Here is a 24,853-nt window from a genome sequence, read left to right on the forward strand (position 1 = left end):
TTAAACACTAAAGATGAGAATACAAGGTTATCATGGACTGAAGAGAAATTATGAATTGATGGATATTTGAAGATGAATAAACTGCTTTGGACAATAAAAGTGGGAATAAAATTGTATTCCTTGTATTTCATAAGAGATCTTGAAATATATAAACAGGTATATGCATTTCATTTGACTAATTTCCTCTAAATGCTCGTGAAAGCATTGGCTACAAACTCGTATGTCTGTCTGGATGCTGGATTAACATGGATTAAGCTCACTCCTTTCCTGAGATGACTCTCGTAGTACAACTGAATAAATACTAATGAACATTCCTAGGTAATTTATAAACCAAACCAAAAACAATGAATTATTCTCAGTATTGTTCCATAAGTTCATAATTGTTTTCTTACAATGAATAACCAATGATTTTCTACATAATCCAAATATTATAGTTTTACTCAAACTGAAAAATACATCTGTTGTAATGTGATTAATTCATCACATTTTAAACTTTTTTTAAAACCAAATTTTTACATTTTGACATGATTAATAATTTGTTTAACTTAAAATAAACTGAATAAATTGTTCCAACTTCCAGTCCCTGTTGGAATAGAGGTATGAAGACGAAGTAACTAAGTCAAAAGTAAATAGTTTTTTTAGCCAATAATTTATCAAAACTAGTGTTCAGTACAAAAACAGTGTAGTTTGATTTCTATATCATTGCTGGAACTTGCAAATAAAAAAGATAAATTATAGATGGAGCCATCTTCAGTTCTAGTGGGTTCAGATGACTGTCACCTCGCGGCTCTTCTTCTTGATGCAGTCCAGGGTCAGACTCCGGGTGCCGCCCTTACGGACTCCTTCCCCAAGCTGAGGTGAAGCGGGAGGGCCTGCAGCACAGGGAGCCTGAGCTGAGTGCAGAGACAGGCAAGAGGCGTGCAATGAGGCCTCCCTCTGCTGGTGTCGAGGTGGCTCTGTGTGAACTTCCCAGGTGGATGATTGCTGGTCTCTTGCATCCCTGGCTGCCTGCTCGGCGGGAGGCTGACTTCTGGTCGGCTGGATGTCTCTGAGTAGCTCCAGCAGCTCTCTCTTCTCCAGCTCTGCCTCTGCCAGTTCCTGCCTCCTCAGACGCTCTGCTCCCAGCAGAGCACGCATGTCGCACATCACACGGGACAACTGACCCTGCAGAAAAAAAATCATCCTATCAGACACATTTGTGACAGCTGTGAATAAATCACTCTGCTTCAAAAAGAACCATCTCAACCTGAAACTGAGAAATAAGAGAGAAATCTCTGTCTATGTACTTTAATTAATGTTAGGGATGCAAACAATTAATTAACAAACGATTACTATTCGATTAATGGTTTATTCAATTAAAACTTGTTCCAATCGATTAACCAATAACGTCCACCTAGATACCTTCTTTTAGTGCTGTAGTTTGGACTCCATCCAGCAGAGGGAGCCGCTGGCCATCATTATGCTACAGAAACAAAGATGGCGGGGCCATACCACAACGGTAAAGAGAAACTGTCAAAACAATCCGGTGTGGATTCACTGTATGCTGCTCTGTTTTTTAATATAAACACTCAACAAACTCCTTACGTTTAACCTCAATGGCGCCCATTCAGCTCTGCTGCGTAGTGGAGCTGCGTCTATATCTCATGAAAAAATTACTGATGTACAAAGGCAAGAGTGTGATGACAGGAAAGTGGAGGACGTAAGGCATAAAAATTGTAACATGATTGGGGAAAAAACACTGCCAATAAGCAATGTTCATTTTGAGGCCTGAGATAAAGAACTTGAAACGTAAAACTTTAAAAGCAAAGTTTTAAGATTCCTTCAAGAGCAACCACAGACAATACTTCTCTGTTCATGGGGGATCGTTTCACATTTGTTTTTCATTTCATCTTCTTATATTCAGAAACCTAATATGTTCCTGTTTTGCTATATTCTATAAATATGTCTAAATTTAATAATGTAAGAAAACCTAAATTTTCGGTTTATTCAGCCTGCCAATAGACAATGTTAAACATTTTTATTGTTATTTTGTTTTTCAATTCAGCACATTCAAAAAATTTTAGCCCTTCATGGAAAGACGGTCAACTCTCTTGATACAAGAGAAGATTGAGGTTCTTAAGAAAATAGCCGCTTATCAATTAATTATTAGTCAATCGATAAGATCAATCAACTTTAGGTTAATCAGTAACTTGAATCCTTAACTCTTGTGTACTTCAGTATTTCACCTTGAGCTCCTCCACTTCACTCTTCAGCTGCGACTCTTTCTGCACCATGTGTCTCCTCTGGGAGTCCAGCCGAGACTCCATCTCTCGTCTCACCTCCTCCACCTTGCACAGCATCTCCGCCCTGCCAAAAACAAACAAACAAACAAACAAAAAAATCCCAAAGTGACAAGATCAGAAGGGACACTGAAGTGTAGTTGTGATGTGACAAAATGTGGAAAAGGTCTGGGGCGAGGTCACAAACCTCATCATGTCCACCTCCAAGCGCAGCTCTGCCACACAGTTGTGCTGTGATTGATCGATGGAGTGGAGAGTGTGACCACAGCCGTTGGGACACTCTCTGTTGCGGAAGTTGCATTCGGACAGGTGGGCCTCCAAACCTCGCCTCTCCACCTGCACCGGACAACCTGAGAGGAGAACGCCACCGAAATCCCCAGTTGCATGAAGACTTTGTAACATATCTGAAGTTTTGTTGCATTTTAAGGGTTGAGTTTTGTTTGCAGACAAGAGTTGGAAGAAAGGCCTATAGTAACAAGAGTAAACAAAAAAGCAGAAAGTGTGAAGCTGTCGAATAATGATCCCTTTGTCAGTCTATCTCTGCTTTACTTATCTGTATTTAATGATCATTTTGTAATATCTACTAGAAAATTTAAAATGTGCTTTCTTTTTTATGTGATCAGTTTTGATCTTAAGTGTACATATTCATCATGGGCATTTATATCTTTATTTTGGATTTTTAATGACCCATTTGAGCCAAATAAATGAGCAACATGTGAATTTATCAAACTATCAACATAACATCAACAAATTTTAAAACTAAAACCTCATGGGAATAAGTGACTAAAATTTTGAATAAAGCAAATATTTTAAAGCTTAAACAAATTTTGTTCATTTGCAAAATTTAAATGAGAAGAAATAGAGCAACCAAAATACGTTTCATCTTTCAGAGATCCACTTAACACTACTTTGAAGAAAGATTTGTCAATTTCTGAAACATGGCGAGCGTTGACAAAAAAAAAAAGCAAGCTAAAGATGGAAGAACTTCTAAAATCTTGTAACAAGATCAGGAGTAATACTTTACTGGATGTAGAAGAAAATAATTAATGCAAATTTCTCAGTTTCAACCACTTAAATAGTAAAATGCTTGTGATAAGCATCTACTTATTTTAAAATCTACAAACTCCACAGCAATCAGACAGCAGCAGAAATAGCTGATGCAATTTTCATAGCACTGCAAAAAAAAAAAAAAAAAATGTCACACTGCATGTTCACACTTTATCACTGTACCTACCACAACGGTAGCAAATATACTCTCCACCTGAAAATGACATGTTGACAGTGACATCATGGGTTAAAAAGTACATATTTTATATTACGGCATTACGGCTTATCAAATAAATATAGATCCCAGAAAAACTTTGTGTGTGGTCTCTGGGGGGTTCAGCGCCATGACAACAGATGAGCCACCTGTTGTTCAGCTGGTGGTTTCACGTTACCTTTGTTGCCTACACTTCCATGATGATAACCACTTAACTTTACAGTAGATATACTTCAATTGAAATGATAAAAAAAATCCCCTAGCATATGCCTGGCCTCAGCTAAGAAGTGTTTTCTTACCTGTGTTGGAACAGGCTATGAAGGCAAACTCGCACTCATCCTCATGTGAGTGGAGGCTCTCCAGGGAGCAGACCACCTCACACCCCTGCCCTGCGTTTACACAGCGGATCTGCAGCCGGTTCAGGTCGTTACGCATGTACCTGCCATTAAACAAGCAGAACCTCCCAGATATGCACGACCCTAAACAGTTTAAACTCGGTGAGAGATTTGGAGTGAAGGGTGGGCTGCAGGGACCCACCTGTACAGTGGTCTGAGACTGCTCACATCCAGAGGCAGCCTGTCTTCAGGACAGGAGTGGTGATGGAGCAGCCAGCTGCTGATGCAGGCACTGCAATAAGCATGTTCACATGGCGCCTGGAGGGGGCGCTCTAGCACGTCTCGACAAACACAGCAGAGCAGACCCTCATTGACGTAGCCCACAAACCTCTCCAGATCAAAGCCCATCCTGCAGCTTCAGAGGTCACTCAGGTTATGCACTGCAACAACAACAACAACAAAAAAACTGTGAAGAAAATCCACTCATGTTTCTTCTCTCACAAAAACACTCTCCTACCTGAAAGATTAATCTTAACTTCATCCAACTCTTCCTTCCTCCTCCCTTCTTTGGTTTTTGACTTTACATGCACCTGCACAGGTAACCTTCCCTCTTCTCTTGTTGCTGCATGCTTTCCTCCTTCATCCCCTCTCTTCACTCCATGCAGATCCAGGTGAGGGTCTCCTCTCCTGCAAAGCCCTCCCCTGCCTTTTGAGCGTGCGTCTCTGCGGGGAGGTATCCCTGACAACGGCCAGACAGCTGTTAGATGAGATCAGATGAGGCAGAATTACAGCAACAGAAAAACTAAGTCAAGAAGAGAGAAACGGATGCAGGACGTCTCACTTACTGCCTAAGAATTAAAGCAGTGTTGGGACATAGCCATTAGAGATCATTGCCAGTTCTGTCTCTCTTTAATGACCTGCCGCGTCCCGAGGTTTCTCTCTTTCTGTCCGTCTCTGGATGTGGGATTAACATGGATTACACTCTCTCCCTCCCTGATTGGATTAAAGAGCACACAACATCAGATGTCACAAAACACACTAGGACAGGGATCAGAGGTCATCCCCCCTCTTATAGGTTAGACTCAGCAGAGAAATAGTAAAAGAGCTAATGCACAAAATTGTGAAATAAGCCGTTTCTTACTTAAATCTGTCTGAAATTTTAAAGAACCTAGCTGTATTGACAAAACACAAAATGCACTAGCATAGCTTCTATCCATGATAGAAAACAGTTTACAACTACAGAACTGGGCTAATGTGATGGTCCTTAAACAGAATGTTTAATTTTACAGTAAGAGGTTAATTTCCTTATAAACAACTGTATAATAATTATTCAAAATGTATAAAAGCTCAAGGCAGGATTTCACTAAATTATGAGAAAGTGAGCAAAAAAGGAAACAAACCAAAAATCAGCAGTGGTGCTGGTTTCCATTAAGCCTTTTGAGTTAATGTGTCTAGGGATTTGGATGTGAATTTTATTCTAAATTAAACATTGGTCCCTCAGGCAATTAAAGTTCACAAAGAACCACCAGCAATAAATAAATAAAAATGTGTGAAAATGCCTGTGTAAGTCACCTGTCCACAGACACACAGACGCACATTAAGGCAGTTTAGAGAGACCAAAAAAACCCTAAACATTAAATGTCTTTGAGCAGCTGGAAAAAAATTAAGAATATCCACACATTCAAACTCCACAAAGCAAAGCAAAGCACCGGCTGGGATTAAAGGACCATCTTGTACTAAACAGTGCTAACTACTAGAGCGCTGGCAATCAGTGTATGTTTCATTTACATGTAAACACTTGCTATGTTGCCCACGGAAGTCTAATAAACAGTGGTGTGATGTAAACAGGGATAGAATCGAAAGCTGACATATCAATTTTAAATATATTAAGCTTTAAAAATATCTTTTTAAACAGAAAATAATCATAAAACCCCATCAACGGAGTTCCGACCCCGCCTTTGTGTGCCTCTGCCACTGTGGTGACGTTAAAACCAAACACACCTTTTCCATTTTAGCCACGCCTTCCGGAAGCGTTAAACCAATCAGATTCTTTCCGCTGTTCAGCGGGAGAAACAACAGAAACGAATCCAGAGTTGTAACTCGTTGAGTTTCGGCTTTTATATGCTGTGATATAACTTTAATCTCATCCAGGTATGTACAAGACGTCGACTAAGATTATATTACGTCCGAGTTTAAACTCGATGAACACTTTCAGTAACTGTTATTTTATAGCTTTTTGGCTAGTTTACTAACTTGTCGCACCGATTAAACAGGTTCTTTAGCCTTTAGCTTCTCCTGATAGATGGGTGAAGAGAGTAATGGCACTTATTTGTTAAGACAATCTGCAGAATGGTATTTTTTTTCTTTTTAAACCCTGTTAGCTCGGTTACATCATGGGGAAATGCTAAACACTATCAGATGTTTGTTTCAGCTTGTTAGCTTGGTGAAATGAAATGTGTAAATAAACAGACTGTTCTGCATTGGTTGAATACTAACAGCATAGTAAAGGTGGTAATAGGTGTAAAATTATTAATCCCACAGCCTTCCAAGGTGCAAAATGCTTCCAGCTTTGCAAAATACACAAAATTATAATTAATTTTAGTTTACAACAAGAGCAAATACAGAAGCTTAGATAACTACTTGATCATGTAACGATTTTGTAAGTTTGCCAATGTTTAAAGACAATTACAGTATTTGTGTTTACACTTGAAGGATGCGACGCTCAGGAGCTCCCAGTCAGCTTTTGGGCAATGCTGTGAAAAAACCTCGCTTTGTGCCACCAGGAGCATCTGCTTCATGTCCTGTACAAGAATCAAAGCCTCTAGCCCCTAAATTTGGCTTGGGAAATGCTCTGGATAAAGTAAGTTTGTCCTAACATTTTGTTCTGAGATGCTATGCTGGAAAGCACATTTTCAAATATTGGTGCATTATGTATTTTTGCTCTCTAATTCATTATCTTGCAGGTCCAGAGAAGTCTTTCAGCAGCGGTTGTGAATAAATCAACCTGCAGTGTTCCCGGTCAAACAGGCCAGACTGCTTCAGGTTTGTCCAAGGTGCTGGCCCGTGTTCTCACTGCAACAGAGAGTAAAGAAAATGAGGACGAGACAAAATATGAAGACTGTACAGAGGACGTAAATGTTTCTGGTGAGGAAACTCTTATTGATCTGGTTTTGTTTATTTTCTTCATTTAAAAAATTTTTTTTGTATGTTGGAAACAGCAGAAACATATTTAGCTTGGAAATTGCCCTAGAATGACATTTGCACGGAATTAGCACTGCAAAAATAAACCGAACTAAATGAAGATGCTCTTTGAAGGCTTAATTAAATGCAGTGATTAGAAATAGAAAGACTTATACAGGTAAAAAGTTACAGATTTGTAATTGTTTTTGATCAGTTTTGAGATAAAAGGTTTGCTGCCGTTAAGAGTTGCATCACGAGACAAATCTAAACATTTTTAGTAATTGGTTGCTGCCCTCATATCACCAGCATGTTTCACTATGTGCAAAGAAAAAAGGCATGGAAATTAAAAATTTACACATTTGCAACAGGGTGCAGCAAATTAGTTTAGATATCTTGTAGATAACCTCTGGATTTAGGGTGGCGTTTCAGACTTGACCCACCAGGTGGAGGCAATGAGGCAACAGTGGATTTTCTGGAGAGAGTATCTTGTTTCCAGTCTGTGGGTTTCCCCAGAATCCCCAGGAGCAGCAGCAGGAGGAGGTAACTAGAAAGAGCTGGGGTATGAATAGCTGCTAAATTTACAGCTCTTTGATTAATGTGTAAGATAGAAAACCAACAGAGTCTCTTTTATGGTTTTTACTGGGGTAATAATGGCTAACTAAAAGAGCAGAACAGCATAGCAAACAAATACAGATTTAGGCAGGAACACGTGAAAAAGAAGGATCTTTTAGAAAATAATCCTTAAAAAAACCCTAAATGGCAGTCTTCATTTCTGCTTGATAGTATTTTACCTTTTAACTTTATATAAACAACTTTTCTCTCCTTAGTTGGGTCCTTTCTACCCACCCACTTTTGCATAGTGAAGAATGGCAACATGATAAACCCTGATGTAGAAAGTTCACCGTTACGACGCTTTATGTTGTGTGTGGACATTTGATCACTAATATGACCTTTTATTGAATCCATATTGGTGCAAATCTGTCATATAAATTTTGTTCATAGTAGCTGGTAGATTATAAAGTTTCTATTCAGTCTGCATAGGTATTTTTCAGATCTGGACAAGTGAAAAGAAAATGGAGTGTGGAAAAAATATTGTTTTTCTAGACTTGATTCCCTTTACTATTTTCTAAAATATCAATCCATCCAAAAATCTGTCATGAATTCATATTGAATTTATGTGTTAGTACTTTTAAAAACATTTTTGCTTTGACATGACTAATGTGATCCCTGGATCATAAAATCACTGTCACAGTTTCTGAAATGAATAATTGTAAAATCTTTATGAGACTGTTGGTTCTGATCCAACCAACTGATAAAAAAACGCTGGAATTTCATGAAAGAACTTGCAATGTCATTTTGGCAGCAGCATGCTGGACAATCATTTCAGAAATGACTGCATTCACAATGAAGAGAATAGTCTATACCATAGGTGTCAAACTCTGGCCCGCGGGCCAAATTTGGCCCGCAGTGTAATTATATTTGGCCCGCAAGGCAATTTCAAATTAATATTAGAGCTGGCCCTCCGGTATTATGTGGTGGCAACGCTGTGACGCCGCATTCACCGCGTATACTACAAATCCCATAATGCTCTGCTGTTTTTTGGCGCGTCAATCAGGACAGAGGCAGACACACATCCTCCTCTGTGTCAGTAGCACTTATGGTAGCGGACATGGATGTAATAGGAAGGTGGTGATCTGTCTTCTTGCGCACCTTTTGGGTTGAAAGCCCCGGCGCACCCCGCATCCCCGTGCCTCTCCCCCAAAAAACACTGCGACCTCAAACTACAGCTGTCACTGTGTTACCCTACCAAAAAATGGCTAAAAGAAAGGCAGAAAATAGAACTTTTCTGGACAGGTGGGAGACAGAATATCTGTTTACATATGTATGTGAGCAACTTTTCTCCTTAATGAAGATGACGAAAACGTCTCACAGGAGACGTCTGACTGACGAACACCTTTGTTCGATAATGACGGTTTTCTCAGCTCAAACCCTGAGCCCCGACATTGATGAACTGGCATCCAAGAAAAGATGCCAGGTATCTGGCTTGGCTGCATCAGAGTAGATCAGTGTGTCGCAAAATGAGCAATAAATAAGTTTTCTATGCACCTTTTCTTGTTAGTCCAAGGCCTGAATGGTTTATTCATAGTTTATTTAATGATTTATTCATAGCTGTTATGTTATTTTATTTTCAAATTTATTAGCCTGTGTACGAAGCTAATTTTGGCATTTACCTCAGAAAGGAGGCATTGATTTTTTATTTAAATTTTATTTAATATGCCATTTATATGTTTTATTATTATTTTTAGCAACTCAATTTTGCACGCCTGCACTTTTAAGTTATATAAGCCTTGCTTGTTCAATATTTATTGTTAAATCAAAACTTGTTTGGGTCCATATTAAAAGATTCATTTGTTCAACCTTGGCCCGCGGCTTTGTTCAATTTAAAATTTTGGCCCACTGTGTGTTTGAGTTTGACACCCCTGGTCTATACAATATGATGTTGATGAGTGCAGTGGAAATGCACACAGTTTATTATACAAACCTGACCTTTGAACCTTTAAGATTAAACTTTACTGAGGTCTTGGATCTGGACAAAGATGATCTGATAGAGCAGATTGTTCAGCTTTAATCCGTGGGCCTTCATTTTTAAAAATGATTGAATAAAAAATATTAGTCATTTTTTGCCAAAAGTATATTGCCAAAATCACTTTTGGCAAATAAATAAATAAAAATAAAAACATTGGCGATTATTTAATTTTTAAGAAGGTGACGAAGTGAAAGTTTATCCGTGTTATTGGATATAAATTTGTTGCTTTAATAGAATATTTGTGTCTGCACATCTACACATTCACATGCCGGTCACATACATACGCTGTTAAATGTTGGATATTGTTGCGGTTTTTTATTTATTTTATTCCGTTTGTAGCATCTGCCTGCATGTACACTACCGACTTCAGCGCAAAGCTCTTCCTCATTTTTGCCTGTTTGCTTCTGTTTCACCGTGGATGCCCTCAGCAGTCACAACAAAAGCGCTTTTCACCGTGGATAGGATAGGATAGGTGGGTGGGTGTGTAGGAAGGGGCAGCGGTCAGATTAGGACCATTTCCAGCATCTCAGCTCGTAAAAACACGCGGTGGACACGCGCGCTTCTGCCAGCTCGGCACGGGCTGTTGCACGCGCTCCGAGCACGTGCTTTGATCCGTGGAACAGGTGTGAGTTTCGGTGTGTTTTCGAGCGAGGCTGCTTTGAGCAGAACAGGAGCGCGGCTCGTTCGAGCATGCGCAGTCGGCCCACTCCCCTCCCCCCGCTCCTGTAGTTAAGCCAGCGCTACTCCAAATCTTCCCTCTCTGTAGAAAAACAGAGCCCTAACCCCGCTGCAGCCTCTAATGTTGCGTTTAAAAACACGTCCCTCATGTCTCCATGGAAAGCTGCAGCTGCTACCATTTTTATTTAAAGCAGTCCAGACAGCGTGGCTGTGCTGCTGCTGCTGCTGCTGCGCTTGGTTTGGGGTTTACACAGACCGAGCTGTAAGTAGGTCGGGCTGGGTTTAAGCGGCTTAACTACGTCAGCCTAAGCTGAGAGGAATTCATCCAAAGCCTTCCGCTGGTAGGCGGGGGCCTAAACGAGGCTGGCCTAGTTAAGCCTGATTCTTATTGTGTGCAGCACAGCCAGTTTTTATTGTGCAACATAGCCGTGAGAGAACCCAGGACCAGAGTGTGAATGCATGCACTTGTTAGTCAAAGCCTAACAAGGGTTGATCTGGAGGAGAAGAGAAGGGAAATGAGGCATAAATGAGTGCTAGGAACAGTGTGTGACCGGGGACCAAGAGAGAGAGGACAGCAAAGCAGACAACTCTGAGATTGGGAGCAGTTTTAGGCCTGGTTTGGTCCGCCCCAGTCTGCTATGCCATAAGATGGCCTCCAACTCTGTGTTCATGTCCAGCATGGTGGGTAAAGCGCGCTCTTCCAACTTCACCCTCTCCGAGAAGCTGGACCTGTTGAAGCTGGTCCGTCCTCACATCCGCATCCTGGAGGAGCACACCAACAAGCACGCCGTCATCGTGGACAAGAACAAGTGCTGGGACACGGTGGCGGAGCAGTACAACGCTCTGGGAGGGGACAGACCCCACCGCACCGCCCAGGGCCTCAGAACCCTCTACAAGAGGCTGAAGGAGTCGGCCAAGCAGGAAGTGATGCAGCGGAGACACGCCCAGCCCGAGTACAGAGGGAGCATCTCTGAGCCGACCAGGAGGATTATGGAGATGATCCCTCACTTGTTCCAACATGTGCCCATCCACGAGAAGGACCAGGCTCTCCGCAGGTACGGTCCAACTTACACCTGAGACCTGCAAACACTTCATCCTCCCATCCATCGCAACGGCATACCCATTAAAAAATACTTTAAAACAGTAAAACTAATTTTCTTTTTAGTTCCATCATTTTCTCCATTAATGGTTTCATTAGCAAAACATGAAACATTATGATTTGACCTCATATGACATGGGAAAAATCCTTAGCTTCACAATTTGGAGAAACGCTCAGTCATTTAAAATAAACTTCATCACCTGTGAGCAGAACTGGGCAGAGTACCGAAAAATTGTGTTGAAGTAAGAGTAGCACTGTTTCAACATGTTTTTACTTAAGTAAAAGTAAAAAGTAGCAATCCAAGAAATTACTCAGGATTATGGAGTAATTCTGAGTAATTAGGATTACTCAATGATAATCCTAGTTAGATTTAGTTACTCCATAATTACTTCTTATTTTTATCAGCACAAAAGACATCAGATATACACACCTGGGCCTGGCATGATAATAAATTATGCAAAATGATAAATTGTCCCAGATTTTCAAGTAATATAATGGTAATGGCAAAACAATGCAAGAACACATTCTCAAAGATTATTGAACTTTAATTTCTACTAATTAAAGTTTAGCACTGGAACTGGAAAACTATTTAAACATTCAAAATAAGCAAACAAAAACAACAGAAGCGACAAATAAAATGAATTATAAACAATATCCTTAAAATAATCTCTGGCTAGTTCAGACTAAAGCACCAAACTGAAGACTTGTCACACAGTCTGTGGTAGAAAGAGAAAAATAATATATCATGCAAATGAAAATTATTGAGCTAGTTTTATTTTATCATAATATTACTTAATTTATTGCTTATTACAACAGGTCTACATATACGTAACAGAAGCAAAAGATAATTTGACTAATTAGTCAAGCTTGCCATTTTTCATAAAACCTTTGTATATATTGTTGTAAATGTGTTAAATTCTCTCAAATTAAAAAAACACATCATGTCTTTAACCCTCAGGGACATTGATGGACATTTCTCAGACTTCTGGTGTAGCAATAAAGAACATCTAGAAATTAAAGATATAAATGCATTATTATCCTTCTGAGCAGAATTTAATATGAAAGATAACGATTTTTTTTTAACTATCTTTTAAAACTGTTTTGCGTCTCTTTGCTGTTTGCAGGTTAATATACAACAAGCACACGTCCCCCATTGAGCATCCTGGCAGCAGCTCCTCTCTGGCTGGACTTCAGGATTATTCAGCACCTGTACCAAGCATCGCGCACGAGGTGGTCCAGCTGGACCCCGAAGAGGACGTGAAACCACCGCCAGACCTCCCCGTCGTCACCTCGCACGCCATTCCAGTGCTGGACGGATTTCAAGAGGCAGACGGGGAGCAGGACTTGGCCAGCACCCACAATTACCAGGCGTCCTTGTCTCCCGCTTCTTCCTCGGTTAACATCGCCCTCTCTGCCTCGCCGCTGCCCTTGAGCCACGAATTCTACCCAAACGACGTCTACCCTCGCCACGAGGCGGACAGGTTTCGTCCTCTGCACCTTGCCAAGGAGGAGCACGATCTGGTGTTGGCCAATCACAGGAAGGTTTCCCTGTACCTGGAGGAGAAGAGAGAGGGTCTGAAGAGGAAGCAGGAGCTGGAGGAGGAGCTGCTAAGAGCCAAAATCAAAGTAGAGAAACTAAAAGCTGCCCGACTGAGACACGGACTGCCCATTCCTCTATAGCAACAAGCAGCATGTACATACTCTGGTTCGCAAATACGCTCACATCAATGTAGCTTTTTCTCACTTCCATAAACTTCAATGTATTTTATTGTGACTTTATGTCATAAAAAGTACAGTTGCAAAAAAATTACAACTGTATATTTATATTGACTTCCCTTTATGAAAAAAGTCAATTCAGCTTTTAATTTTTGTTAGTGTGCAACCTTGGCTCTGGAGCCATAAGTGGCTCTTCCACAATAACTTTGACTAAAAATGACAAAGAACCAGACAGTTAATATTTTTAAATGCAGATTTCATATCAAATGCAGGTTTTTAACCTTTTTTCAAAGATTTCCTGCAATATTTGCACAAAATTTTCACAAAGACAAAAAGTGATGTAAAGAACTTTGAACTGCCGTAACATTAGTTTAGAATATGTGATTTAAAAAAATCAATCCTGTTTTATGTTTATGTTATTATTAAATCCTAAAAATGTAAATAATATCCTGGTTCTATAATAGGACAAGAAATTTCCTAAAGTAGATATTTGTCTCAAAAGTTGTCTTCTGTTCAAAATGACTCCAAACGAGTTTTATTTGGATGTCCTGACACCAAAAGGGCTCTTTAGGTTGTAAAGTTTGCAGACTTTGATCTTAAATTCACAATAAAATACACTGAAGCTGGAGGTTGTAACGTCACTAAATATGAAAAAGTTTCCCGGTCCTGACTATTTTTGCGAGACTCTGAGTGTGTGTGACGGTGGATGTGACACAAGTGCTTCTGATGAACCGATTCATGCTTGACGGCATTTTTAGAATCTGAATTACTTTTGGAAACGTAGTGCCTCATCCGTACCTACTGCATGTGATTATCGTCCTGTTTTTAGGGGATACGCTGCAGTCGGTTACCTTTTATGCTGATCGGTGTTGAACGTTGTCTTCATTATTCATAGAAGTGGCGACAAGACACTGTGATTGTGTGAAGTGGAAAAACTATTTCTTCATCTCCAACTGGATGGTAGCTGTGGGTTTGTCAGGATAGTGTTAATATTCTTTATTAACCAAGATTATTAGGATTGCTGTTGCAACGTAAGTGTAAGTAGTAGGACAGTTTGGACAAATCTTGTCAGTCTGAAATGAAAAAATCCCCGTTTCTGTGGCATTTGAGGTATTAAGAAGTAATAAACATTAAAAGCGATTATTTTTCAGGTTCTTGGAAAACTGGACAGTTTTATATATCGGCTTAAAAATGACAACAAAAATTAGGTCATCATAAAAGAACATGTCTAAAAATGTTTTTAAATCATAATTGTGGTACAACAAACATTTTGAAAAGCCTTATCAAGTTCTGATGAAGTGATGTGAGGTAAAAATATGCGACAGTCGGGAAATCTCTGCCTGAGTTGATGGCCCTCTTATTTAAGAAGAAGAGGGATTTTTTTTTATACGTATATACATGTATATTTGTTCCCATTTAATGTGAATTTGTTGCTGGTTGTTCTGTAATGTTTGTATACCAGTTTGTCCTCTTGTTCACTGGTTTCTATTAAAGGGCATTGATTAAATCGCTGCTCTCTCCTTTTATTCTTAAATAATTTCTACACATTTTTATTCCTAAAACGTCCAAACCATGCATTTAATGAATTGTTGCTGAGAGCAGGGGATCGCTCTGCTCCAAGTCGAGGCTTTATGCAACAGCGCCCTCTATTGGTGGCTTGTTTATTTGCATCTTCAAGGAATTTTTCAGCCTCTTGCTTTTCTTTCCCTAGCAGGAGTAGATGGAGGCCCCCAGTGGACCCACGCGTCTCCTCAAACCCCTCAGCCTCCTGCAGATTCACCTCATGTCTCTGGAGCTGCAGGCCCAGACAGAGTCCGATACTTCAGTGTGGTTTGGTGTAAAGCCAGCAAGAAGAAACACAAGCGCTGGGAGGGAGACGCCGTGCTGGTTGCCAGAGGGCGAACAGTCGTACTCAAAGACATGGAGGGGAAGGATATCGGAAAGGGTGAGCCCTAAGAACATTCATTGCATTCAGTAGAGAAAACACAAGTTAAACTGAGTGATTTACTTGTATGTATTGTGAAAAAAAACTATTGTGGTTCATTTGAATTCAACACCAGAATACTACCTCACACCAGGAGGAAATAGGTTTCCTTGTAAAAATATACATACACATAGGACTAACAATCGTTTTGTTGGAGGATAAATTGTCCCAGACATTGTTGCGGTAAGCAATAATCTTATTTATTGCATCGTTATATTTTCAATTAATATAGTGATGATGGCATCTTAATACATGTTTGCCCTCTCAAAGACTAATAAACTTTAATGTTGTACACAACACTCCACACTGGAAGTGGGAGAAATTTTGAGCATCCAAAATATAGCCCAACAGCCAAAAACAATAAAAAAAAAGCCTTTAAAATCCACACACATTCAAAACCATGAATAAAATGGATTATGAAGTCTCTCCCTTCAAAAATATGAATCATTAGAATATAAATTATTGCACTCATTTGAATTTTTCAAGTGATTAATTTATTTCTTGCTTACTGCAACAGGTTTATAGAGGATGGTTTGCAGTTCTATAATATTTTTTCCATTTTGAGATGTTGAATTGCACAGTTCTAAATTAAATCCTTAAATATTAGAATAATGGTTATAACCCAGCTCTGCTTAAAGGTCTTCACAGCTTCGCCCCTGATCTGTCACTGATCCTTGGTCCTCATAACCTTTGAGGCCTTCACATTACAGCTGCATTTATACTGAGAATTAATTACACTCTGTTTGCTTTTTATATAACTTTTGAAGGCAATATGTAGTTTTAAGCACTAGATTTTAATTATAGGTATCAGAGTAGAGGAGCGTTGAGCACATTATCTTACAGATTTCTCTTTGTAAAAATGTTGAAGTCAATGTAAAGTTTTACTTCTGTTTCATAACTATAAAATAGAAGATGGACGTCAGGTGTAGTAACATGATCACATAGTTTTGCAGGAAACTATTTGATCTTCACAGGATGTTTGTGTCACAGGTAGTGGCTACAAGGTGTCAGAGCTGGCCTCGCTGTCTGAGGGAGAGACGCTGATGATAGGAGGGAAGGAGATAGAGGTGATGGGCATCATCTCTGCTGAGGACTTTGCCAAAGGTCGTTGTTTCCAGGAGGTTCAAACGGATCAAGAGGAACTGCACACTAAGGCTGCTCCACCTCCTCCTCGCCGCTTCAACCCCAAACCTTTCTGCCCCCCAACAATGTTGGGCAGAGCAGGACATCCAGAAAATAAACCACAAGCGGAGCAAACCAGCAAACCTCGTCATGACCCGCTAGCTCCAGGCATGTAGGATAAATCCTTAATTTAACTTTCATAATGCCACGTAAACATGATTATGTTGGTCCACAGATCATAAGGGAATTTTGTGAGACACCATGTCTTGTCACAAATCGGAAGTATGTTCATAATTTATGTTGCGGCCTGCTGATTAAAGCATTTATGTGTAGAACATTGATGTTGTATTCGCATTTTCATGCTTTACAGTCCGCTAACATGCTTAATGCTTGACCCACAGTCTGTGTTAATCAGATAATTGATCTGCTGCTACATCAGCAACAATTATTCATTAGTGCTGACTGAGCGTCTGCATAGTCTGGCATGAGATTTAGCATCATTAATGTCCGATCATTTCTACATTTGTGTAACCCTGGGTTTTTTTTGCCATTGCATATTTATGTGGTTCATTAGCATTTCAAAGTGAAGATGCTAGTGCTATGAAAATCTTTGACTTGTTCAAAATGGTGGAGATCAAATCCGATGTTAAATAATGCGCAGTATGTATAGAGCAGCGGTCTGCAACCGTTACAACGTAAAGAGCCATTTTGCTCTAAGAACAGCCAAATAAAACTAGTTTAGAGCCACAAATGTCAAATGACTTTTTAAAAAACTGTTTGAGAAATATTTACTTTAGGAAATTTCTTTTAATTTTTAAAGAACAAGCATTTTATTTCCTTTTTTAGAATTTAAAATAAAGATGAGCATAAAATAAAATGGATATTTTTTTTTAGAAAAGCACATTGATTCCAATTTAATGACAAATAAAACAGATCTAAAAACATATTACTTGTACTTAAGGTGTAATTTCTTGTGGAAGTTCAATGAAAATATTGCAGGAAAAAATTTAAAACTTCTATTTGTCTGTCTTTAAAAACCTTAACATTAAAACTTAACATTTTTAAGGTCCAAAGAGCAGACTCAAAGCTGGACTATTATTTACTTACGTTTTTCTTCATGTGCTTCTAAAATGTGAGACATATACATAATATTATGATGGGGTCTTTAGTATTTGGGGTTCTCATTTTAAAACCTGTTTTCATAGGTGCCTTAGTGATGCCTCGCCCCTCTTCCAACCACCAGTGGCTTCATAACAAGTCAGGCCTTCCTGTGGTCGACGTCGTTGTTGACCCACACCTGACCATGCACCTGCGACCCCACCAGAGGGAGGGCATCCTCTTCCTCTATGAGTGTGTTATGGGCATGAGGTAGGAGTACCGTTCCTCGTAAGAAATCTCTTACTGAAATCTGGAGAAGGGACCTATTACACAAAATTTAGATTTTGCACATTTTTTATAATTCCATTTTGGGGTTTGACTTCTTCTAGTTGCAGTGGAAGCTTTTAAAAACCCACCCAGCTGTTTTTTGGCAATAAGTTCATGTGTTTTGGTGTCTGGGGAATGAGCTGTTTCAAAAACCTTCCGATTGCTAAGTCACTGTGCCGTTACCTAGCAACCTCCTGTGGAGCTGCGCCCCTCACCTAGCAAGCCAAGTGGAGCTCCAGCACGGTCAGCTGGTTCTACTGCTGTACAATGGCTACTGGAAAAGTCAAGTGTTTTGTTGTTGACTTACCATCCAAAAACCACTTGCTGAATCCTTGTTGGTTGTGCAGCAGGCTCTACTTCTCCTTTTCAAAGATGTATAATTGTGCATCTGTTTGCAGGCATTTTGATGTGAAAGTGTAAACATTGAGTTGGGGGGGCGTGGCCAGCAGTAGCTTATTTGGACTTAAAGTCCCAAGTGGCCCTATAACAGCTTGTTCTGAAAGGAGCTCAAAAGACGCAGAACTGACTGGACTAAAATCTTTTTATACAAAAAAATGTAACAAACAGGTTTGTATAGTCCATAAACCTGTCCTGACCTGTACAAGGAAACATGACAGGTCACCTTTAAATGATCATGTGCTTCAGAGCTGCAGGTCGTCACGGCGCCATCCTGGCGGATGAGATGGGGCTTGGGAAGACGCTGCAGAGCGTGGCGCTCTGCTGGACGGTGCTTAAGCAGGGACCTTACGGCGGGAAACCAGTCGCAAAGCGTGTCCTTGTGGTCACTCCTGGCAGCCTCGTGCAGAACTGGAGAGCAGAGTTCACCAAGTGGCTCGGCCGGGAACGGATCAGTGTCTTCACTGTGGATCAGGTGCATTTACTTTAGTTTCATAATTCAGACAACATGACAGCAAAGTGACTGTGATGGCACTTTACTACTATTAGTTTTCATATGACCATATTGTTATACTTGTGAGCTCACTCTCCTACATTTGAAGTGCACACAGTGCCGTATAAATGTCTTAAATGGTTTTAAAAACTGTACTCTACTAGAAAAACCCAGCTGTTTATAAAAAAAGTTTCTCAAGGCAGTACTGGATTACAAAGTAAATGGACTTTATTCTGCCTTTTATTCAACCCCGAAGTGCTGCTTCAATCAGTTTCAGTCAATCAACAAATCAATCATTTATTTACATAGTACTTTACACAACCACAGTTTAGAAAGCCAAAGTGCTTTACAAGGGGAGAAGGAACATAAAAGACACAGGATCAAGTAAATGCAAGAAAGGCAACACAGAACAAACTAAATAAAAGCAGAAATGTCACCATATATTTACAGAGTAAAATCCTGCTGGAATGACAGCTCTGATTTAAAAAGGCCAAGTTTGGTAATGGATTGAAGAGCAGATTTAGTTGAATTTGATTGAATTTACTCAATAATCATCAATAGTTTGTTCTTGGTTTCATGGCCTAAACCGCTGACATTTGGTGGTGATGTTTTCTGTTTAGGACCACAGGATAGAGGAGTTTTTATCCTCCCCTCTCCACAACGTTCTGGTGATCAGCTATGAGATGCTGCTGCGGTGCCTGGAGCCGGTACAGTACATTCATCTCCTGTCACACTGCTGAACATGCATCTTATAAACACATAATCGTAACAAATTTGTTGGTTCTGTTGTGTAATAAACAAGAAATGCAACTCTCTGAAATAAGTTGGAATGGTTTTCTTTAATTGTTACATTTCTGGTGCCTTTTAATCACAAGAACAATCAAATCATGTTTTTTCTAATTTAATTTGTGTACTTTCTCGCTTACTGACAGCTGTCTGTGCTTCACCTTTTATTTTTTCAGATCCAGAAAGTGGAGTTTGGTCTCATAATTTGCGATGAGGGTCACAGACTGAAGAACAGCAGCATCAAAACGTCCTCCGCCGTCAGCAGCCTCAACTGTCATCGCAGAGTCATACTCACAGGTGCACACCTGCTTGAGTCGTCTTAATAAAGACTTTCTAAAGAGACAAACTTCTGGGTTAGTGATCTGAATTATGTTTTTTGTCATTTTTAAGGGACCCCAGTCCAAAATGACCTGCAGGAGTTCTACGCCATCATAGAGTTTGTGAACCCGGGAATTCTTGGTTCGACCACTGCTTATAGAAAAGTTTATGAAGAACCAATTCTACACTCCAGACAGCCATCCTGCTCTGAGGTAATGCAGAAAGTCCTTTCTGACTTTAACCACTATTCCTTACTGCACAGTTCCTATGCAGTCTGCAAAAGGTGGAAAAAGGACAAAAAAATATCTGTGTTTCCAGGCTTTATTCCATATCCCATCGTTTAAATGACCAATATCTGAATTTATAAAAATAAGTTGCTCCAGCTGTGGGATTTTTATTTAGAGGATGAATGTTGCATTCAGTCACCACATCAGGTCTGCAGTTTTCTGGAATCTTTAAAAGCTTTAAGTTGTGTTTTCTGTCTGCCTCTGCAGGACGAAAGAGTTTTGGGGGAAGAGCGCGCCGCTGAACTCTCTCGTCTCACCGGCATGTTCATCTTGCGGCGGACGCAGGAGATCATCAACCGCTACTTGCCGCCTCGTCTGGACTGGACCTTGTTCTGCATGCCGTCGCCGCTGCAGCAGAAGCTGTACAAACACCTGCTCTGCCACCGCGTCTTCAGAGCCTGCCTGCAGGGCTTCACACAAGGCGGCGCACACCTGGCCTGCATCACTGCGCTGAAGAAGCTCTGCAACCATCCTGGCTTGCTCCACGACACTGTCAAGGTTACATTTTAACTCTCAGCTCTGTGTGTTTCATGTCAGGAAATTTGGCTGAATAGTGTTGCTGTTCTTGCAGGAGAGAACAGAGCGCGGATCTGTGGAGAGCTCTTTGTACGAGGGACTTGCAGATCTCTTCCCAGAATCCTATTGTTCAGCAGGATTCGACACCGCTGACTCCGGGAAACTTTTAGTTCTGTCCGACCTGCTGAGTGCCATCAGGCAGCTCAGCCCTTCAGACCGGTGTGTGTAGGTTTATCTTATGGCTGGGCGATAAATTAATTTTATTGATTAATCGAAGTTTTGGAAAATCTGTTATTTTTTGCTCCTCTTGAGTTTCCACGGTTCAGTGAGATGTCAACTTGCCCAAGGCTGCCATCTTGTTTGACAAGCGTTTTTTTACAGCTTCTTTTTGATTTTTACTTTGAATTAAAATCAAGTTTCTTTTTTATAAATTATGGGTATAGGGTCATAGTATTACAAGACTAAAGTCATACAACAAATGGAGTCAAAATAATTTGAGAAAAAAAGTCATAAAATTACCAGAATTTAGTTGTAATGTTATGAGAATGAAGTAGAAATTTTATGAGAACCACTTCACCAAACCAACAATTAAAATGAGAAATGTTGAGCATCTTCTGCAGTTTTGCTTTTGCATAAGTTTAACAGATCAGGAAATACTCAATGTTTTAATGCATGATCATGAAATGATGCAAATGACGGAAGTATTTTTCTCATTCAAAACACATTTTTTCGCAGAATTTTAACATGTTAAAATTTAATCTTTTTTTGATAATAATAATAATAATATGTAAAATATCTCATAGCCTGGCCCTAATACTCTGTTATGCAACAGTACAGAAGGAATGGTTGAAACAAAACCACTTTTTGAAAATAGTTTCTGTCGTTTGTATTTTTTTTTTTAAGAAAAAGAAGTGAGAAAAATCTAACTGGGTAAATAGGATCTGGTATGAAAAAAAGAGAAAAAATCCCGTTTTATTTTTAGGTCATATCGCCCAGCCGTCGTTTATCTGTTACCTGAACATCTGCACTAACTTTACTAACGCAGCTTGTTCCTGCAGGGTAGTCCTGGTGTCAAACTACACCCAGACTTTGGACTTGCTTCAGGACCTGTGTGTTTGTTCCGGCTTCACGTTCTGCCGGCTCGACGGTCAGACGCCCACGAGCCAGCGGCAGCGGCTGGTCGACGCCTTCAACAGCCCCTACTCTCAGAGCTTCCTGTTTCTGCTGAGCTCCAAAGCAGGCGGTGTGGGTCTGAATCTGATCGGAGCGTCGCACCTGGTGCTGTACGACATCGACTGGAACCCCGCCAATGACATTCAGGTGAGATTCAGTCATAGAGGCGCAAAAAAGTCCAACGGTTTAACTCTGATTTTAGTGTTTTGTATCCAGTTTTATAATAAAAAGAAGGATTTTGCCTGTTTTATTAAAGTATTTCTGAAAGCTGACAGTAAGTCAGTTTGTAAAAACAGCAAGATTCTCTGACCTTACATAAGAGCAGGGCAAATGACAATTAATTTAGTTATCGATTAATCTACCAACTATTCCGACAATTAATCAATTAATCGTTTAAATAATTGGTATATTCAGCATATTTTATCATTTAAATAAAAAAATAAACATATTACTGCCTAATATGCAACAATAAAGCATTCCTTTAGTGAATTCTTGATAATTTGTAGCAAATGATGCATCTGCGGTGAAAAAAACCCACCTCTAACATGAACGGGTGAAAAGCTCTGCTCTTTCTGCTTGACTACCAATACAGTGTAGGGCTGATCTGTTGATTATTTTCTAGATAAATTGATTAATAATTGTATAGAAAAGGTACTTAATAGATTTTGTTTTACAGAATTTGAACCAAGTGAAGCTAAAACTATGCCACTTGAGGAGTTTTGTGTAGAAAATATTTACAAATAAGATTTTTTTTTTCATCTTAACTGCAAACTGTAAATATTCATTGTACATTTTTGACTTAATTGCTGCTCTGAGTATGTTGTTCTTTCAGCCAATGACTTTTTTAGAGTTTGTATTCTCTAATTAACAATTAATTGATTGCTAAATTAATAGATGGTTATGTCAATAATTGTTTCAATGCTTCATAAGCGCTCTTGTTTAAATACACTTTGCTTTTAATACCTTCAAAGTCAGAGCGCAGGTAAAGTTTAATTTAAGTTCTCCCTTATGCATAAGTGTCTGATTAGCAAATCACTTGTTTAGTCTGTGTGGTTTTGTGATCTTAGTTTCAGGATTTCTTAATAACAAGGAGATGATCTCAACCAATAATTCACAGCTAACAGTGTAGCATATTTATATCCACCAGGTGGCGCTCTGCTCTCAGTTGGATCCTCTGTAATTTTTCTCTGTAGGCCATGGCTCGGGTATGGAGAGATGGACAGAAAAAGACGGTGCACATTTACCGTCTCCTCACTGCAGGCAAGGAAAAAAAAAAATGCTTCTAATCAGGCAGAATATTTGTTAAAACCCTCAATGATGTGAAGTTTCACATGCAAGTCTGTCTCCTTTCTTCCCAGGCACTATTGAGGAGCGTATATTTCAGAGACAGGTGTCCAAACAGGGGCTGTCCGGGACTGTGGTTGACTTGGGGAAAGCAGCAGAACACACAAGCTTCTCCACCAGCGAGCTGCGAGATCTTTTCAGCCTGACGGACACGCCGTGTTTGACCCATGACCTGCTGAGCTGCAGCTGCAGCATGGACGGCTCGGTCAACGGTACGCCCAACTTAGAACCATTTATGACAGCAGTTACAGTCCTGAACAAAAATATTCATACCTCTTTAAACTTTTAATGTTACAGCTATGGAATCCCAAGTATTTCTTTCAGATTTGATGCAAAGTAGCTCGTAATTAAGACGTGAAAGGAAGATATGTGGCTTTTAATTTAGAAACCGATTTTGCCATTCAAACGATCTGGAGATTCTGTGACTGACGAGAGAAAAAGAAGCAAATGAAATATTTATTTATTATAAGATAAATTAAATCAGTTTATATTTAAACAAAAATAAATTTGTGCATAAAATTATGTAACTTAAATTGCCAGTATTAGGTTTGCTAAGCTGCCTGTCTTTTTCTTAAATAATAAAATAACATGTCGCCAGAGAAACTCAGAAAGCTGGAGGAAGATGACGAAAAAAGTTGAATTTAATACGTTTTTATTTATTTATTTTTTAAAATAATTAAATCACAAAATCCAATCTGTTTTCTAATCATTGTCATAAAATAGAAGTTAAAGTAATTTATTGAGACGTTAAATGCCGTGCTCATCTTTCTAAATGGCTGCCAGTCAAATTCAAGTTGCTTTGCTCCTAGATAGCGAATGGAAAACGGACAAAAGAACCGTCCAGCCGCCCAGCTCATCACCAACTATAATCAGAACATGTGAGGTAGAGTAAGGATTATTGAATAGTGACTAAAAGTTAGGAAAAACATCCTAATATTTATGTTTCTTTAAATATTTCGTAGCATTGTTTGCAGGTTTGCAGGAGTCGTCCCTGGTTTAGGTTACAGCATATTCAAACGTCAGAATGACCCAGTCAAAGTTTAGACTTAGACTGAAATGCATGCCGCACTTTTAAGATCTTTATCTCTCTGTATTCACGCTCCATCCTTTACTGGATTGTATTGGTTTATACCAAAGAATCCAAATGAAACCCCTTTAACTTTGTGATTGTAACAAAATGTGGAATCGTTCCAGGTGTATGAAAACTTCTGGGATCTGTAAGCTCCCAGCTTTCTCAACGCGTTCCCTCACTTATCTCTCCTTCCTCAGACGTGGAGGTGGAGGAGGTGGAGCTCGTTTCTGACAGGCCGTGCCAGCTCGGTCGTCAGGGCGACCGCAGGGGGGCGGCACAGAAGCATCTCAGCATGTCGGAGCTCATGCGGTGGAGACACTTCTCCGGTGACACACACACCTTCTCAGACCCTTACCTTGATCACGCACGAAGCCACATCACCTTCGCCTTCCAGACCACCATCTCCCACACACCCAGCGAACAGTGACCTGTCCACACACACATTTACACACACACTGTATCTGTATTACAGCTTCCAGCAGTGTTTTATTTACTGTATAGACTTCTAATGTGTCTTAAATGACCTTAACTGACTGTAATAATTTATAAAATAAATGAAATTTCATAAAAATAGTTCATGAGGGAACATTTCTTTCTTAGGACAAAGAATAATAAAAGGGTGTGTCTGCAGCAGGCTTTGTATGCAAGGCAAGTTTTATATCACATCTTAAGATAAGATGCAAGCGACATTCCCTTCTCTCCATCTCTATTTACAGCTTCTCTGCTAAGGTTTATGGTTTACATATCTGCAGGTGGTATAGGGAGCTAGTTTATATTTCTGAAGTGTGTCATCTGGAAACTA

General features: G+C 39.7%; 3 protein-coding genes across 5 annotated transcripts; 2 read left to right on the forward strand and 1 right to left on the reverse strand.

The window, feature by feature from the left end:
* Nucleotides 1–100: 100 nt before the first annotated feature.
* Nucleotides 101–5,300, reverse strand: rnf41l (ring finger protein 41, like). Of its 2 annotated transcripts, XM_032559224.1 has the most exons (8): nucleotides 4,721–5,300; nucleotides 4,393–4,632; nucleotides 4,078–4,315; nucleotides 3,840–3,979; nucleotides 3,514–3,540; nucleotides 2,467–2,629; nucleotides 2,226–2,346; nucleotides 101–1,164 (listed from the first exon to the last, which is right to left on the reverse strand). In XM_032559224.1, the coding sequence occupies exons 3-8, from the start codon at nucleotides 4,281–4,283 to the stop codon at nucleotides 766–768; spliced, it is 1,056 nt and encodes a 351-aa protein (XP_032415115.1). In that variant the 5' UTR covers nucleotides 4,284–4,315; nucleotides 4,393–4,632; nucleotides 4,721–5,300; the 3' UTR covers nucleotides 101–765. The 2 variants fall into 2 exon arrangements, with proteins under 2 accessions (XP_032415115.1, XP_032415116.1); XM_032559225.1 differs by lacking the exon at nucleotides 3,514–3,540 and having other exon boundaries at nucleotides 4,721–5,299.
* Nucleotides 5,301–5,932: 632 nt separating this feature from the next.
* rad54b (RAD54 homolog B) lies at nucleotides 5,933–24,624 on the forward strand. 2 transcript variants are annotated; one of them, XM_032559199.1, is made up of 16 exons: nucleotides 5,933–6,026; nucleotides 6,588–6,735; nucleotides 6,839–7,019; nucleotides 14,847–15,080; nucleotides 16,110–16,409; nucleotides 17,447–17,609; nucleotides 18,312–18,537; nucleotides 19,176–19,262; nucleotides 19,518–19,638; nucleotides 19,732–19,871; nucleotides 20,154–20,444; nucleotides 20,518–20,681; nucleotides 21,521–21,782; nucleotides 22,829–22,895; nucleotides 22,994–23,191; nucleotides 24,249–24,624. In XM_032559199.1, the coding sequence occupies exons 2-16, from the start codon at nucleotides 6,589–6,591 to the stop codon at nucleotides 24,476–24,478; spliced, it is 2,811 nt and encodes a 936-aa protein (XP_032415090.1). In that variant the 5' UTR covers nucleotides 5,933–6,026; nucleotide 6,588; the 3' UTR covers nucleotides 24,479–24,624. The 2 variants fall into 2 exon arrangements, with proteins under 2 accessions (XP_032415090.1, XP_032415091.1); XM_032559200.1 differs by having other exon boundaries at nucleotides 14,850–15,080.
* On the forward strand, nucleotides 9,545–14,647 carry LOC116717681 (fibrinogen silencer-binding protein). Its single transcript, XM_032559226.1, has 2 exons — nucleotides 9,545–11,375; nucleotides 12,544–14,647. Exons 1-2 carry the CDS (start codon nucleotides 10,969–10,971, stop codon nucleotides 13,097–13,099), a joined length of 963 nt encoding a protein of 320 aa, XP_032415117.1. The 5' UTR covers nucleotides 9,545–10,968; the 3' UTR covers nucleotides 13,100–14,647.
* Nucleotides 24,625–24,853: the final 229 nt, after the last annotated feature.

This window comes from Xiphophorus hellerii, chromosome 3 (assembly GCF_003331165.1).
Source record: "Xiphophorus hellerii strain 12219 chromosome 3, Xiphophorus_hellerii-4.1, whole genome shotgun sequence".
Taxonomy (NCBI): Eukaryota; Metazoa; Chordata; class Actinopteri; order Cyprinodontiformes; family Poeciliidae; genus Xiphophorus; species Xiphophorus hellerii.